This window comes from Rhincodon typus, chromosome 5, assembly GCF_021869965.1.
Source record: "Rhincodon typus isolate 14 chromosome 5, sRhiTyp1.1, whole genome shotgun sequence".
Taxonomy (NCBI): Eukaryota; Metazoa; Chordata; class Chondrichthyes; order Orectolobiformes; family Rhincodontidae; genus Rhincodon; species Rhincodon typus.
In genome coordinates this window covers 73,627,718-73,644,363 of record NC_063336.1, presented here as the reverse complement: position 1 = coordinate 73,644,363, position 16,646 = coordinate 73,627,718, and the positions used below count along the sequence as shown (strand labels likewise).

General features: G+C 42.9%; 1 protein-coding gene across 1 annotated transcript in view; it reads left to right on the top strand.

The window, feature by feature from the left end:
- Window positions 1–16,646, top strand: part of LOC109919852 (regulating synaptic membrane exocytosis protein 1-like) — a 424,455-nt gene that overhangs the window by 141,414 nt on the left and 266,395 nt on the right. The window contains exons 5-6 of the mRNA XM_048597070.1: window positions 12,945–13,033; window positions 15,811–15,921. Of these exons, the coding sequence (XP_048453027.1) occupies window positions 12,945–13,033; window positions 15,811–15,921 (200 nt within the window). The remainder of the gene's footprint in view (window positions 1–12,944; window positions 13,034–15,810; window positions 15,922–16,646) is intronic.

Here is a 16,646-nt window from a genome sequence, read left to right as displayed (position 1 = left end):
AACATCTTTTTCATTAATAAGACTAAAACTCAATCACTTTCACAGCTCAATGAACTTGTCTGATCTCCTCGGTTTTACAAGACATAATCCCACCCGTATCATTTGTCTCCGTTATTGTGGAATCCCAACTTTTCTTTTTAATGCTTGCTGCAAACTTCAGGCTGTATGTTCTCACACATCTCTTATCAAACTGTCTCCTAATGACATCTGCAGCTGTTGTTTTTACAGTACTTCTGGTATATTAATTTTTAAGATTCTTTGTTCAAAGTAGACCCTGTTGCCTTAAAATAACTGCTTCTCAAAGCTACAATTGTGCTTACTTATGACCTCACTTTAATGCTGGATCAGGCAAGCTAATTCAATGGGCGACCATATTGTGCCATCTCTGACCAGGAGCTGCTTCAACAATCCGCCCAAAATTTGTTTATCTTCCAGTGTGGAGAATTGTCCTCAACTGAGTGTTGCAGATTGCTACATTCCAGGGTCCAGGATTACATGCTGAGGAATGCATTAAAGCTTGGGGCAGCAGCTACAAAGGTACAATGGGAAAAAGTCCTGTTTAAGGTTTTTCAGTGCACTGAGGATCTGGAAACTAAGTAAAGCCCATCAGAGTGCATGTTTGATGTGTGGCAAACATTGTAACTATTAACTGTAATTATAAATATAATGATATTATTAGAAGAAACTGATATGTTTTGCTCATTATGTACTGTCAACATTGAATGGAATGAAATATGAAGTTTTACTTTTTTTATATATAAATGCCTGAAACGTCTTTTTGGTGAAAAATTCTCCATTGTTTGAGTGATGTAGTGAACTTTATCCAAACTTATTTCAAATCAAAGTATGTATAATATACAAGAATTCTGTTGGGGATTGAAGATTAAATGGTGGTGATAGCCATGACAATGCTGTTCTTTGGTCTGATGCCTAAGGCTGTGCAGGCTTTACATTATGTCTTATTGCAGCAGCTTCAGTGCTGTGAATCACCTATCTTGTGTAGACTGCCAAACTTTCTTTTTCTCTGACTGTTAATATTAGGACTCCTCAAACCATTAGCAGTTTCGTTCAGTTGAGATTTCATTTAGTACATGCAGAGCCAGTGTGGATCACTGTGATAATCAATAACTGTAATGTTCTGCAGCATCTTAACTTGGTGACTGCAGCATTTCTAACCCTGTCATGTGATGTCGCTACTGTGGCAGTCTGACAAGTGTAGCTGGTGATAACAAACTGTACCTTTTGATAAAAGAAAATTGGTGAAGAAATTTCTGTTGCCATAATTAGGAATTGTACCCTCACTTGGAGTCCATGTTGTGCAGTGACCAATGTCAATGCTACATGCGTGGAGATGTTTACAGATTCTCCTAAACCCTTTACACTTGAGGACAGGTTTGTAGATGGCCCAGCACACACTCCCTAGTGCTGGGCCATCTACAAACAACTTCCCCCATTGCTTGAAGAAAGCTGCAGTGCAAACACTACACTCTGAGCTTCACCAAAGTGTTTTAGAAGTACAGCAAATCCTTCCACTATTCTTGGTTTTAAAACAGTGCTATTTTTCCATGCCAGTCCATAATCAAAAATACAGAATATAAAGCAATACAGTGGCTCAGTGGTTAGCACTGCTGCCTCACAGCACCAGGGACCCGGAGTTGATTCCACCCTCGGGCAACTGTCTGTGTGGAGTTTGTACATTCTCCCCGTGCCTGCCTGGGTTTCCTCTGGGTACTCCGGTTTCCTCCCACAGTCCAAAGATGTGCAGGCTAGGTGGATTGGCCATGCTAAATTGCCCGTAGTGTTCAGGGATGTGTAGATTAGGTGGATTATAGGGGTTTGGGTCTGGGTGGAATGCTCTGAGGGTCGGTGTGGACTTGTTGGGCCCTAGGGCCTGTTTCCACACTGTAGGGATTCTTAACTCTTAACTTCTCTTAACTCTTAGCTGATACAGTCTTTACATTGTAATCACAGTATAATTCAGTTAAATCATCGTTAGCTGGTGTTCAGCTATCAGATTCAGGTTGAGAATGGTGTTCCTAGAAGTATGCAGGGACAACAGTGCTGAGTTGTACTGTAGCCCTCATAGTACTTTCTAGTCGGTCAACGAGAGATCTTGCCAGCCAAAGGGAGCTCTGATCAATCAAGGAAAGCTCTGGTTATTCCCAAAGAAGGCTCTGGGTCAGTCATGGAGAGCTGTGATCAAACAGGCAAGCTCTGTCCATTTCAAGGAGCGCATTGGGCCTGTCAGGGAGGGTGCTGGGTCAGTCAGGGAAAGCATTTCATCAGTCAAGGAGAGCTTTAGGTCAGTTGTGAAGATGCTTAGTTCAACCAAAGAGAGGTTTCGGCCAGTCAAGGAGAGCCCTGGCTCAATCATGAGAGGTTTGGTTCACTCAGTCAGACCTCTCAAAAATGTCCACAATTCCATCAATGGCATCCAAATGCAAATTCAGTTTTCAATATTGTCAATGCTATCTCTGAATCACAGTGAAATGCAGTGGACCACCGAATCACCATGCATTGCAAGGAATCACTGAATCGCTGTGAACCAGAATGATTCACTGAATCACAGAGTAACAATGAATTGTAGTGAACCACTGAATCACACTGAAATGGGACAGTTAATTTTTCAAAGTAGTAAAAACCTTTTTTGACATTTGCAATTATAATGCAACCAATGTGAGATTGTGGACTTCAATGCTTGACATATGAGGTGCAATATAAGTTCTGTAGCAGAAGTTTGTGGGATCAAATTCCATTTCAGGATTTGACATATAATCCAAATGGACAGTTGTGAAGTACTTGTGGACATATCAAGTTGTTAGAAGTCGATCGACATCTGTCTGTTTGACTTGTGTCATGGAATTCTAGTCCAGTGTATTTGATTTGTGATGCACTAACAAAGCTAGTTGTGGTATCGCTCACTGCTAGTGTGAGTTTATATTATGTTGTTACACAGGAATACCCCAATGTTATATCAGTGAGTCACTGAATTGTATTGAACTGTAGTGAATTGTTGAATTGTCGTCAACTGCAGTGAATCACTGAATCACAATGAATCGCTGAATCACAGAATCACAGTGAAGTGCAGTGAATCATTGAATATCAGTGGCTGATAAAGTCAATTTCCATTTTTGTTGAAGGATAGCATCCTGGAATGTTTCTTTGTTGGGGAAGCAACTGAACAACAAATAAAACTTAGATTTCCACAGCATCTTTAACAAAGTATAGGAGTCTTGTAAAACAACAAGTAGTACTGAACTACTTAAGGAGATATAGATCAGGTGTCCAAAAGATAATCAAAGCACTAGGTTTTAAGAAGATTCTTAAGGGCAGAGAACGAGATAGAGAGATGTTTATGGAGGGAACACTAGAGCTTAGACACAGTCATCAGTGGTAAAATTATTATAATTGGAGATGCACAAGAGGCCAGATTTAGAGGAGTGTGATTGTGTGGCTAGAGGAGATCACTGAGATAGGGCGGACCAAGCCCATGGGAAACAAAAATGAGAAAGTTAAAGTCAGGAGGGTGACTGTGAAGATTGAATATGAAGAATACTGCAATATGAAACAAGCTCGTACACAAACAACAATTGAAGCTGGACATTCAAGGCCTGATATTCTGAGTCTCTGCTCCGCCACTAGGATTACGCTGAAATGAGAAGTTGACTACTAAACACTTTGATCCTCTTTCAAGCTGCAGAGATGAGGGTATAGTCACCAGACTGTGAGATGCCTGCATGGAAATGAAAGGAGCCCCTTGTTTCTCCAATGGAGAGGAACCCAAAGTTTTCAGCAGTTTGGAGATTAGATATTCAACAGTTTACAATCCTGGGCTGTGGGGTGGTGGGCTTAAACTCATTAAGTTATAGAATGACACAGCACAGGTGGAGACTCTTTCGCCCATCATGCTTGCTCCAGCTGCCCTATTAGTGTCACCCTGCTCATTCATCATCACTGTGTAGTGTGCTTTCCTTGCAAGTCATGGAATCGTAGAGATACATGGCACAGAAACAGACCCTTCGGTGCAACTGGTCCATGCTGACCAGATATCCTAAATAAATCTAGTCCCATTTGCCAGCATTTGGCCCATATCCCTCTAAACCCTTCCTATTCATATACCTATCCAGATGTCAAATAAATGTTGTAATTGTACCAGCATCCACCACTTCCTCTGGCAGGTCATTGCATACACGCACCACCCTCTGTGTGAAAAGGTTGCCCCTTAGGTTTCTTTTAAATCTTACCCCTCTCACCTTAAACCTTTGCTGTCGAGTTTTGGACTCACCCACCCTGGGGAAAAAAGACCTTGTCTATTTACCTTACCCATGCCCCAGTGATTTTAAAGACCTCTATAAGGTCACCCCTCAGCCTCAGATGTTCCAGGGAAAATAACTCCAGTCTATTCAGCCTCTCCCTTTGGCTCAAACCCTCCAACGCTGGCAACATCCTTATAAATCTTTTCTGAACCCTTTCAAGTTTCACAACATCTTTTCTATAGCAGGGAGACCGGAATTACATGTAGTAGTGGTCGAACAATGTCTGCAACATATCCTCCCAACTCCTATACTCAATGCACTGACCAACAAAGGCAAGGCAAGCGTCTTCTTCACTATCCTATTTACCTGTGACTCCACTTTCAAAGAATTGTGGATCTGAACTCTTTGTTCAGCAATACTCCGCAGGACCTTACCATTAAGTGTCTAAGTCTTGCCCTGATTTGCCTTTCCAACATCTCACATTTATCTAAATTAAACTCCATCTGTCACTCTTCGACACATTGGCCCATCTGATCAAGATCCTGTTGTTCTCTGAGGTAACTTTCTTTGCTGTCCACTACACTGCCAGTTTGGTGTCAGCTGCAAACTTATTAACCATACCTCCTATGTTCACATCCAAATCATTTATATAAATGAAGAAAAGCAGTGGACCTAGCACCGATCCTTGTGGTGCGCCACTGGCACCATTCTGAAAAGCAAAACTCCACCACCACCCTCTGCCTTCTCTCCTCAAGCCAGTTATATATCCAAATGGCTAGTTCATCCTGCATTCCATGTGATCTAACCTTGCAACAAGTCTACTGTGAGGAGCTTTGTTGAATGCTTTACTGAAGTCCATATGGATCATAATAAAAACCAAAAGAACTGCGGATGTTGTAAATCAGGAACAAAAGCAAAGTTGCTGGAAAAGCTCAGCAGGTCTGTGAAGGAGAAAACAGAGTTAATGTTTCAGGTCTGATGACCCTTCCTCAGAACTGGTGGTGGCTGGGAAAACATCAGTTTATATGCAGAAAATAGGGAGGTGAGTGGCGTAGGGAGTAAATGATAGGATAGAGCCCAAAGAGAGAGAAAGACAGTTGGACAGACATAAGAGTTGCTAACGATCAGGCTGGGAGGATGAATAGTTGTTAATGGGGACTGTTAGTGACTAACAACAGGTGGGGATGGTACATCCATGATTCATCTGACGCCTGACGCCGGTTTCAAAACTTCCAGTTTACCGGCTGCAGCCACCTCATCTTTCCCATGGATGTGCAATCCCTTTACACATCCATTCCCCACCAGGAGGGTCTTAGGGCTCTCCGCTTCTTCCTGGAGCAAAGACCTGAACCATCCACACCCACCACCACCCTCCTCTGCTTGGCCGAGCGTGTCCTCACCTTCAACGACCTCTCTTTCAACTCCTGACATTTTCTTCAGGTAAGAGGGGTTGCCATGGGTACCCACATGGGCCCTAGTTATGCCTGTCTCTTCATGGGGTACGTGGAATATTCCTTGTTTCAGTCCTCTTTCGGCCCCCACCCACAACTCTTTCTCCGGCCCTGCCTGCAACAGTAGTAGACTCGCCAACTTTAAGGGCATTTAAATGGTCATTGGATAAACATATGGATGATAATGGAATAGTGTAGGTTAGATGGGCTTCAGATTGGTTTCACAGATCAGCGCAACATCGAGGGCTGAAGGGCCTGTACTGCGCTGTAATGTTCTATGTTCTATGTTCTATGATACATCGATGCTGCTTCCCCCTCTCATCTGGAATTGGAAAACTTCATCAATTTCGCCTCCAATTTCCACCCTGCCCTCACTATCTCTGACTCCTCCCTTCCCTTCCTTGACATTTCTGTTTCCATTTCTGGGGATAGACTGGCCACTAATATCCATTACAAACCCACTGACTCCCACAGCTACCTGGACTATGCATCCTCACACCCCACTTCCTGTAAAGTCTCCATCCCATTCTCTCAGTTTCTCCATCTCCATCGCGTATGTTCAGATGAGGCCAACTTCGACAAGGGAGCCTCTGAAATGTCCACCTTCTTCCTCAACCGAGGATTCCCCAACTCCGTTGTCGACAGAGCCCTCAACCAGGTCCGACCCATCTCCCGCACTTCCACCTTCACCCCGTCTCTCCCCTCCTGCAACAGCGATAGGGTTCCCCCTCATCCTCACCTACCATCCCACCAGCATCCATATCCAGAAGATCATCAGACGCCATTTCTGCCATCTCCAGCAAGATGCCACCACCAGACACATATTCCCCTCCCTTCCCTTGTCCGCCTTCTGCAGGGACCATTCCCTCCGGGACACCTGGTCCACACCTCCTTCACCCCCAACACCTCCCCACAGCCCTACAGCACCTTCCCCGTAACCGCCGAAGGTGCAACACCTGCCCATTTACCTCCTCCGTCCCCAGTATCCAAGGGCCCAAACATACCTTCCAGGTGAAGCAACACTTCACCTGCACTTCCCAGAATCTAGTCTACTGCATTCGCTGCTCACAATGTGGTCTCCTCTACATTGGGGAAACAAAGCGTAGACTTGGTGACTGCTTTGCAGAACATCTACGTTCTGCTCGCAAAAAGACCCTGAACTACCTGTTGCCTGCCACTTCAATGCACCACCCTGCTCCCTGGCCAACAACTCTGTCTCTGGCTTGCTGCAGTGTTCCAGTGAAGCCCAACGCAAGCTGGAGGAACAACACCTCATTTTCCGCTTGGGGACCCTACAGCCCTCCGGACTCAATATTGAGTTCAATAATTTTAGGGCCTAAACTCTCCCATGTCCCAGCCCTCCACCCCACACACCAGGCCTTGTTGCCACATCGCCTGCCATTACCCCTGTTGTTGGTCACTAACAGGCCCATTAACAACTATTCACCCTCCCAGCCTGATCGTTAGCAACTCCTTTGTCTGTCCAACTGTCTTTCTGTCTCCTATCGTTTACTCCCTACCCCACCCACCTCCCTATTTTCTGCATATAAACTGACTTTTTCCCAGCCACCATCAGTTCTGAGGAAGGGTCACCGGACCCGAAACATTAACTCTGTTTTTTCCTTCACAGATGCTGCCAGACCTGCTGAGCTTTTCCAGCAACTTTGTTTTTGTTCCATATTGATCATGTCCACTGCTCTGCTCTCATCAATTCTCTTCATTACTTCAAGAAAACTCAATCAAGTTAATGAGACATGATTTCCCACGCACAAAGCTGGATTGACTATCCCTAATCTGTCCTTGCCTTTCCAAATACATGTAAATCCTGTCCCTTAGGATTCACTCCAACAACTTGCCCAGCACTTATGTCAGGCTTACCAGGTTCACTGTTCTTTGGTTCCCTGGCTTTTCCTTACCACCTTTCTTAAATAATGTTACCATGTTAGCCAACCTCCAGTCTTCTGGCACCTCACCTGTGGCTAATGATGATCCAACAATCTCAGCAAGTGGCCCATCAATCACTTTCCTGGATTCCCACAGAGTCCTAGAGTACACCTGTTTAGATCCTGGGGATTTATCCATCTTTATGCGTTTTAAGACATCCAGTATCTCATCCTCTGTAATATGGACATTTTTCAAGAGGTTGCTTTTATTTCCCCACGTTCTCTATCTTCCATATCCTTCCCTACAGTAAACACTGATGCAAAATTCTCATTTAGTATTTCCCCCATCTCCTGTGGTTCCACACACAGGTGGCCTTGCTGATCTTTAAGGAGCCCTATTCTCTCCCCAGTTACTCTTTTGTCATCAATGTGTTTGTAGTATCCCTTTGGATTCTCCTTAACCCTATTTACCAAAGCTATCTCATGTCTCCTTTTAATCCAGTTGCTGATTGAAGGTTGCACTGAAATCTGCTTCAGCCAGCCATCAGTTAGTGTATCCCCTGTCAGAGTAACATGCTGAATCATATCTCTTTTCTTCATCTGCCCATTGGTTCTTTGTCAATCACCTTAAATCTGTGCCCAGTAGTTAATAACTCTTCTGCTGTTGTGGGTATTTTCTTCTCATTTACTCAGTCAAAATCCTTTATGGTTTTGAATGCCCCTTTAAACTTCTCTGCTTTGCTGGTCTTTCATATTACTGCTATCCTCTCTGAGAAAAGAGGGCAGTTAGTGATGTGCTTGTAGAAGATTGAGCTTTCCGCTGGCCTGTAGTAGGTTTGTACTTAAAAAAAAAAAAAAATTGCTAGTCAAACATGCAATACTTATAATTACAGTCCTACCTCCAAGATAGTTAGTGGTGCATGAGAATGTTGTGGCCTCCCCGGTTGCTGGGTGTCTCTCAGCCTCTTTCCTCTTTAACTGTGTAGCACAAAGAACAGCCACTGGAGAATGGCAGCTTTTGCAGAGGACCGGGACTGGCAAGAGAAAATCTGTGTGGGGGAAGGGTCTGGTCAGTACATGGAGGAGAGGAAGAGAGACTCAAAGGAGAACAGAGGGTTTAGTAAGGGGCATCAAACTAATTTGGGGAGAGCTTGATATCATGGTAGTTGGTGACAGTCAACGTAAGAAAATAAAAGGCCTATCTGGCTATGTCATTACTGTCCATTTGTGTATCCACTCCGGGTGTTGGCTAGCCGAGTCCTTATTACCTGCTTATTCAATTACCTACTTAATGTGATCTGAAAACAATGTGCCTTATAGAACATAGAACAGTACAGCACAGTCCAGGCTCTTCAGCCCACAATGTTGTGCGGAACTTTTACCCTAAACCTAAGGTCTATCTAACCTCCACCTGTACCTTATATTATCATCCATATGCCTATCTAATTGCCGCTTAAGTGCCCCCAATGAGGCCGACTCCACTACCCTCTCCGGCAATGCATTCCACGCCCCTACCACTCTCTGAGTAAAGAACTTACCTCTGACGTCTCCCCTATATCTACCTCCACCCACTTTAAAACTATGCCCCCTCATAATAGCTACCTCCACCTGAGGAAAAAGTCTCTGGCATTCCACTCTATCTATATCTATGATCATTTTGTACACCTCTATCAAGTCACCTCTCATCCTTCGCCGTTCTGAAGAGAAAAGCCCTAGCTCTCTCAACCTTTCCTCATAAGACCTTCCCTCCATTCCAGGCAACATCCTGGTAAATCTTCTTTGCAACTTTTCCAATCCTTCCACATCTTTCCTGTAATGATGTGATCAGAACTGGACACAATACTCCAGACGTGGCCGAACTAGGGGTTTGTATAGCTGGAGCATAACTTCAAGGGTCTTGAACTCAATCCCTTTATTAATGAAAGCTAACACACCATACGCCTTTTTAACAACTCTGTCCACCTGGGTGGCAGATTTCAGGGAACTGTGGAGATGAACCCCGAGATCCCTCTGCTCCTCCACACTGCCAAGAATCTTCCTGTTAACCCTGTATTCTACTTTCAAATTTGTCCTTCCAAAATGAATCACTTCACACTTTTCAGGGTTAAACTCCATCTGCCACTTCTCAGCCCAGCTCTGCATCCTATCAATGTCCCTTTGTAACCTAGAACAGCCCTCCTCACTATCCACAACTCGACCCACCTTCGTATCGTCCGTGAACTTATTAATCCACCCTTCCACTCCTACATCCAAATCATTTACAAAAATCACAAATAGAAGAGGACCCAGAACAGATCCTTGTGGTACACCACTCGTAACCGAGCACCATGTTGAATATTTTCCGTCCACTACCACCTAAGGGTCTTCTAAGGGTCAGCCAATTCTGAATCCAATCTGCCACATTTCCCCCTATCCCATGCTTCCTTACTTCCTGCATGAGCCTACCATGGGGAACCCCTATCAAACGCCTTACTTAAATCCGTGTATACCACATCCACTGCTTTCCCTTCATCCACATATTTGGTCACCTCTTCAAAGAATTCAATAAGGCTTGTGAGGCATGATCTACCCCTCACAAATCCATGTTGACTGTCATGAATCAAACTGTGCCTATCCAAGTGATCATAAATCCCATCTCTCAGAGCCCTTTCCAATAATTTGCCCACCACTGAAGTAAGACTAACTGGCCTGTAATTTCCAGGGTTGAACAAGGGAATGACATTTGTCACTCTCCAATCTTCCGGCACTATATCCGTGGACAGTGAGGACGAAAAGATCATCGCCAAAGGCCCTGCGATCTCTTCCCTCGCTTCCCATAGAATCCCTGGATAAATCCCATCAGGCCTGAGCGACTTATCTATCTTCAAGTTCCTCAAAATTCCTAGTACATCTTCCTTACTAACATCCAACTCCTCTAGCCTAACATCCACCTCCTCTAGCCTTATAATTTAGAGCAGTTAGGGACAGCTAAGCCTGTAGCCACGGCTATGTCCCATGGAGTGAATAGTAACACTAAAGACCAACACAAACATACAATAAAGAGTGATTGCAATGACGCAACATTGTTCCTTCCTTAATGAAGGAACCCCGCCCCCACCCATAACTATCAATGTGTGCCAATCATGGGACATGCCAGTGCATTTAGCTGTCTGCCTAAAAGCTAATTTCAACAATTATGAATGATGCCGGCGAGGGTAATGGAGTTGGCCTCATTCGGGGCATTTAAGCGGCTATTAGGTAGGCATATGGATGATAGTATAAGGTAGGGGTGGAGGTTAGGTAGACCTTAGATTTAGGGTAAAAGTTCGGCACAACATCGTGGGCCAAAGAGCCTGTACTGTCCTGTGCTGTACTGTTCTATGTTCTATGTTCTATGCTCACGTGAATTAAGTGACTGACTGGATTGCTCTGCAGAGAGCTAGCACTGGATGCAATGAACCAAATGGGCATCTTGCTGTACCATTACGATGCTATGACTTCAAAGTTCTGTCGTGCTCCAGACATCTGGCATGACACCCATATCAAGTGAAAGTTCTTGTTTGAGCTTTTGCAACTTTCATCTTTACTTTCCTCAGCCATCTAGGATTTATCACACCCAGGCATGGGCTTTAATAAAGAAAAACAGATTTCCCTACCCATGTTTGTTCTGATGCCTTGAGACTTATGGGGTTCAGAATCAACATTATGGAATCGCAGGGCCACTGTGTCCTGGCTCTGTATGCCCGTGTCACAAACTCTGGTGAATATGTCCTGCTGGTGGGACAGTGGAGAGTGTCTGGGGAATCTGGGACATTGGCTGTAAGCTATGACCTGGTGAGATTAAGTTCAGCTATGTCAGGCTGTTGCGTGACACCTCTCCAAACTTTGGCACAGCTCTGCAGTTGCTGGAAGGGTACGGTTTGCAGCATCAACTATACAGGATATACCATTGTCGTTTCTGGTGTTGAGGTCACTGCTGGGTGGTCCATCTCCCATTTTCTTTTATTACTTAGCTATTCATTAATGGTCTGACTGAGTAGCTTGCTGCACCATTCAGGGGGTAGTTACAAATCACCTGTACCAGGGTTATATAGCAATTTCTGATTGGTTCATTTAGATTTATTTAGACTTATTTATTTGTCACATATACTAAGTATAGGAACACAAAAGTACACCAAAAAGTACATAAAGTCACCATTGACTGGCGCCCACTTGGTTACATAAACCAGAATTAAAAGATTTTAACAGAGCCAAAAGGTGAGGAGGAAAAACTACTCCAGATCTCAGAACCCCAAGTCCCTGATCCACAATGGTGCAGGCACCGTTCCAATTGCTAGGGACACCTAGGAAGTGGGGGCAGTGGTGTAATAGTCTGAAATTGTATTCAAGGCATTACAGGCTAAAGGAAGCTATAAGATAATTAAACCAGGAGTAAGAAATCAGGGACTGAATAAGATATGAGGGATGAAGGACAGGTTAGTGTATCTGGCACAACCTTATATAAGCATCAGAAGTGTAAGGCATGTTTTGCTTTTACACAGTGTGTGGTAAGTGCCTGAAATGCACTGCCAGAGAAGGCGGTGGAGGCGGATACAATAGCAACGTTTCAGAGGCATCTTGACAGATACATGAATAGGCATGGAGTAGAGGGATATGACAGTACAGAGGCAAAAGGTTTTTAATTTAGAAAGGCATCATGTGTTGGCACAGTCTTGTTGGGCCAAAGGGCCTGTTCTTGTTCTGTACTGTTCTTTGTCCTTCATAAGTTTGAATAAATTGTAGGTGCATATTCAACTAGGAGGGATTTAACGTGTTAACCATTGCTGAGAAAGGGTCTGTTCTTCTAAGTACAATGTGAAATAAATTCATTTATAATATTTTGCTTTATTATCTCCAAAGTAACACTGGGCACCACTTAACATCAGAATTAAACAGGCATTTATCATTAGACAGTTACAGGAAACTTTAAAACAAGTTGCAAGTATGCAATGTCATTGCAGACTTATGGCATTCATTGCTGAAAGTTGTGGCACAACTTAAGAGTGTCTAAAGCTATGAGAAAGAAGGTGAGCCAGAAGAGAATTATTTCCTTAAAGTATTAGAGAATTGGAGAAAAAAAATGTAGGAAGGGAGCAGAATTGAGAGGGATTGAAAACTGTGCTGCAAAGACAATTGAACGTAATAAAAACATAACATTCTGCAGAAACTCAGCAGGCCTGGCAGCATCTGCAGAAAGAGAAACAAAGTTAACAGTTTGAGTCTGTTGTAACTTCTTCAGAACAGATTAGAGTAAGGTCGATTAATCAAAGAATTAGAGACATTTTGAGATGTTCTTGTTTATTAATAAATGATGATGTTCTGACTATACTTTACAGCTGTACTATTTCCCTTCCAAGGTGATTTAGATTACTATTGGTTGGATCCAGTTACGTGGCATAGCAGTGAGACCTTACCTATCAGCTCGGTAAGAAAACATACATTTTTTAATCATCACTAAAGTTGGAATGCTCTTACTAACAATAAGGGCTAACATTAAAGAACACAACAGCTTCAAATTAGACTAATTCTCAGCAAACATTGTTATCAGGATTCTTTTACACATTCAATAATTCAGGAATGCACAAAACACTGTCAGCAATGCGTTGTAATCTGAATATAGTCAGTGACATTACTATCTGGAATGTACTAAGATTGAGTCGTGTTCTAGTGTATGTGTGTATATGTGTGAGGGCTATTGGCCAGGGGTGGTGAGAGTACTGAGACTGAACAGTGTTCTTTGTATGTGTATGAGTTTGCATTAGCCTGGACTGCTGAGATGCACGGATCTCCTTTGCATCCCCTTCAATGTTGCCTGATCAAAACCCTGGAACTCCGCTGTTAACAACAGTGTGTGTACCTTTATAACAAGTACTACAGCAGTTCAAGAAGGCAACTCACCAGCACTTTCTCAAGGCTAATAAGGCGTGACAATAAATGATTGAGCAGTGAGTTTATGAACGTTGAGATTGAAAATGAAGCTTATTAGCAAATACACTTTGTGTGTTACTGGCGAGGCTATCATTTATTGTCATGCCTTATTAGCCTTGAGAAAGTGATGATGAGCTGTCTTCTTGAACTGTTGCAGTCCTTGGTATATCCAGGGTTTTGACCAGGCGACATTGAAGGGGATGCAAAGGAGATTCACCAGGATGCCTGGGATGGAGCAGTTTAGAGATGAATAGAGTGGCTGGACCAGCTCAGGTTGTTTTCTTTGGAGCAGAGAAGATTGAGGGGGTACTTGATTGAGGTGTATAAAATTATGAAGGGCATTGACAGAGTGAATGGAAAGGAGCTGTTCTCCTTAGTTAAAGGGGCCTAATTTTAAGGTGAAAACCAGGCAGTTTAGAGGGGATTGAAGAAAGGTTTGTTTTCGCCCAGAGGGTGTTGGGACTTAAAATGCATACTCAGGAGGGTTGTTGAAGTTGGTAATCTCACAAATTTAGAATAGTATTTGGACGAGCTTTTGAAATATTATAACATCGACTAATTAATGTAAAATGCTACCTTCTAGATTGGAGCAGCTTTTTGTCCAAGTAGATGTAATGGGCCAAGGGCCTGTCTATATTGTATAATTCTATGATTTACGAGTCAGGATAGTGAGCAGCTTGGAGGGGAACTGGATGGCAGTTGGATGCTGCCATGTATACACCTCCTTCGTCCTTTAAGATGGTAGAGATTGCAGACTCCAGTGCAGTGCAACTTATAGGCAGTTCACACAGCTATAAATGTGTGGGTGGTAGAGGGACTGAATGATGAAGGTGACGAATGGTGACTCCTGTTCTTATAAAGTGAGGTTGTCCCCCCTCTGAGAGCTAAAACCAATATACCCAAAGAGGAGCACCCTGCCCTATAATCTGTAAAAGGAGTGTGAAAGATAGTGTAACCTGCTTTTCAGCAACTTCTAGTGGTTAAATAAAATAAATCCCTGACAATCACTTTAAAATCAACAAGTAACAATTTATTTATCAAACTCTTAACAGTGAACAAATTAACCAAACTATTAACAAACCCAATAAACGCCTTCTAACTACTAACTATTCCCGAATAAAACAAGTTTTAATGGTATGCTCTTTCAATCAATACAAGTCCCACTTACATTAAAAAAAAGAATTTAGTCTCTCAAAATTACAGCCAGGTTACATGTCTTCCAGAATGTTCTATGCCTTCTCCATTGATTCTTCTGTCAGGAATATTAACTATTTGTGCCTTTGATACCATTGTTATTTAGAAGGTGCTCTGTCTAAGATGTAGAGGAGGCTGTGAGAGCCAGCGATTCTCTCTTGAGAGCTGAGGGCCATTAGCATTGGCAGATGGCGGCTAGCTCTGGAGTCTTTGTCCGACTGCCCCCTTCTTTTTATACCCTTGATGACATATCAATATTTCTTACAATAGGATTGATCCTATGTTGTTAAAACTATCAGACTTAAATTTAATAGGTTTTTGGTATCTAAGTACCTGGTTCAAATTGATTGGCTAAATTCAAAAGCCTGTTGTCTTGGTTTAAAAAAAAACTGCTGCTTGGCCTGCTAACTGTACGGCCTTTCAATACAAATGTTTCAATTTGGGCACTCTCTGTGTACTTGCAGGCTTTCAAGCTACTGCTCACAGACATCCATCTTAAATCTCTAAGCACAGAAAAAGCACATGATCTTCTAAAGGAATCACACAATGCTTTTCCCCCCTAGCATTTTACAAACACCAAATTCTAACTTCTTGCCTCCCAATCCACAAGTACTTTATCCAACTTCATAACACTATCAGCGAGTTGATGGATTGTGTCGAGCTTCTTAAGAGTTGTTGGAGTCGCACTCACCAAAGCAAGTGGAGACAATTCCATCACACTCCTGACTTCAGCCTTGTAAATGGTGGGCAGAGGTTGGAGAGTCAGGGGGTGAGTTACTTGCTGCAGGATTCCCAGCTTTTGACCTGCTCTTGTAGCCTCAACTGGATCAGTTAAGTTTCTGGTCAGTGATGATCCTTTTGATGGTAGGGAATTCAGTTGTGATATTATTGTTGGAAGTTACAAGGAATTAGCTTCTCTTTGTTGGAGATGGTCATTGCCTGGACATTGTGTGGCATGAATGTTAGTTGCCATTTACTAGCCCGGACATGGACTGCGTCAGGATCTGAAGACAAGATAATTTGTCTCTCTGTTTTTGGTTTCTGATTAATATGACTGAATCAATGTCTTTTAATTGACAGCATCCTGTCACATGGCAACCATCCAAAGAAGGTGATCGACTAATCGGGCGTATTATTTTAAACAAGAGAACAAGCATGCCAAAAGAATCGGGAGCACTGCTTGGGTTGAAAGTGAGTTCTTTAACATGGTAGACATGTAAACATGTTATCTCTGACTCCAGCATTGGCAGTTCTTAGTATCTCTGAGTTCTTTAACATGGTATATGTGCACAACCCATCAGTAAGACGGATGGATTCTAAATTGCTGTCAATACATTCTGTGCAGAGTGTTTGCTGGGTTCCATGAACTTGTGTGTCACTTGTGTGCTAGAAACACTGCGTTATTAACAAATTGTAAAAGACGCAGTATAGACGTCATGGATGTGTAATGAACATGGTCTACGAAAGCCATTCGTAGATTGTGCACAGTTTCAGACATTACTTACTCCTGGCAACACAGAGACTCAATTTGAATCTTTGGATAATTCAATTCAGATTGTATTGAGGAAAATCACAGGCCTGGTTTAAACTTGTTAAGTCAATCAAATTACTCAATCGTTTCTGTATCTGTTGCAGCTGCTGAATTATTTGAGAAGTGTGAACTAGGCATTCTCTGAGGGAACATGTGGTGGCCAGTTTAAGACTGTAAGAATAATTTCAATGTAATGAAATATTTCTCCCAGCAGTAATATTGGCATTGTGAATTGGAGAGCATTAACAATCTCAAAAAATGAAAATTAGTGCTTAGAGATCCAAAAACGGAAAGCTTGCCCGTAGAAGTGAAAAATCTACCTCACTTACTTTTCCTTCCCAGTTTCAGAAAAAGGGTTTCAAAATCATGAGTGGGCTGGACAGTG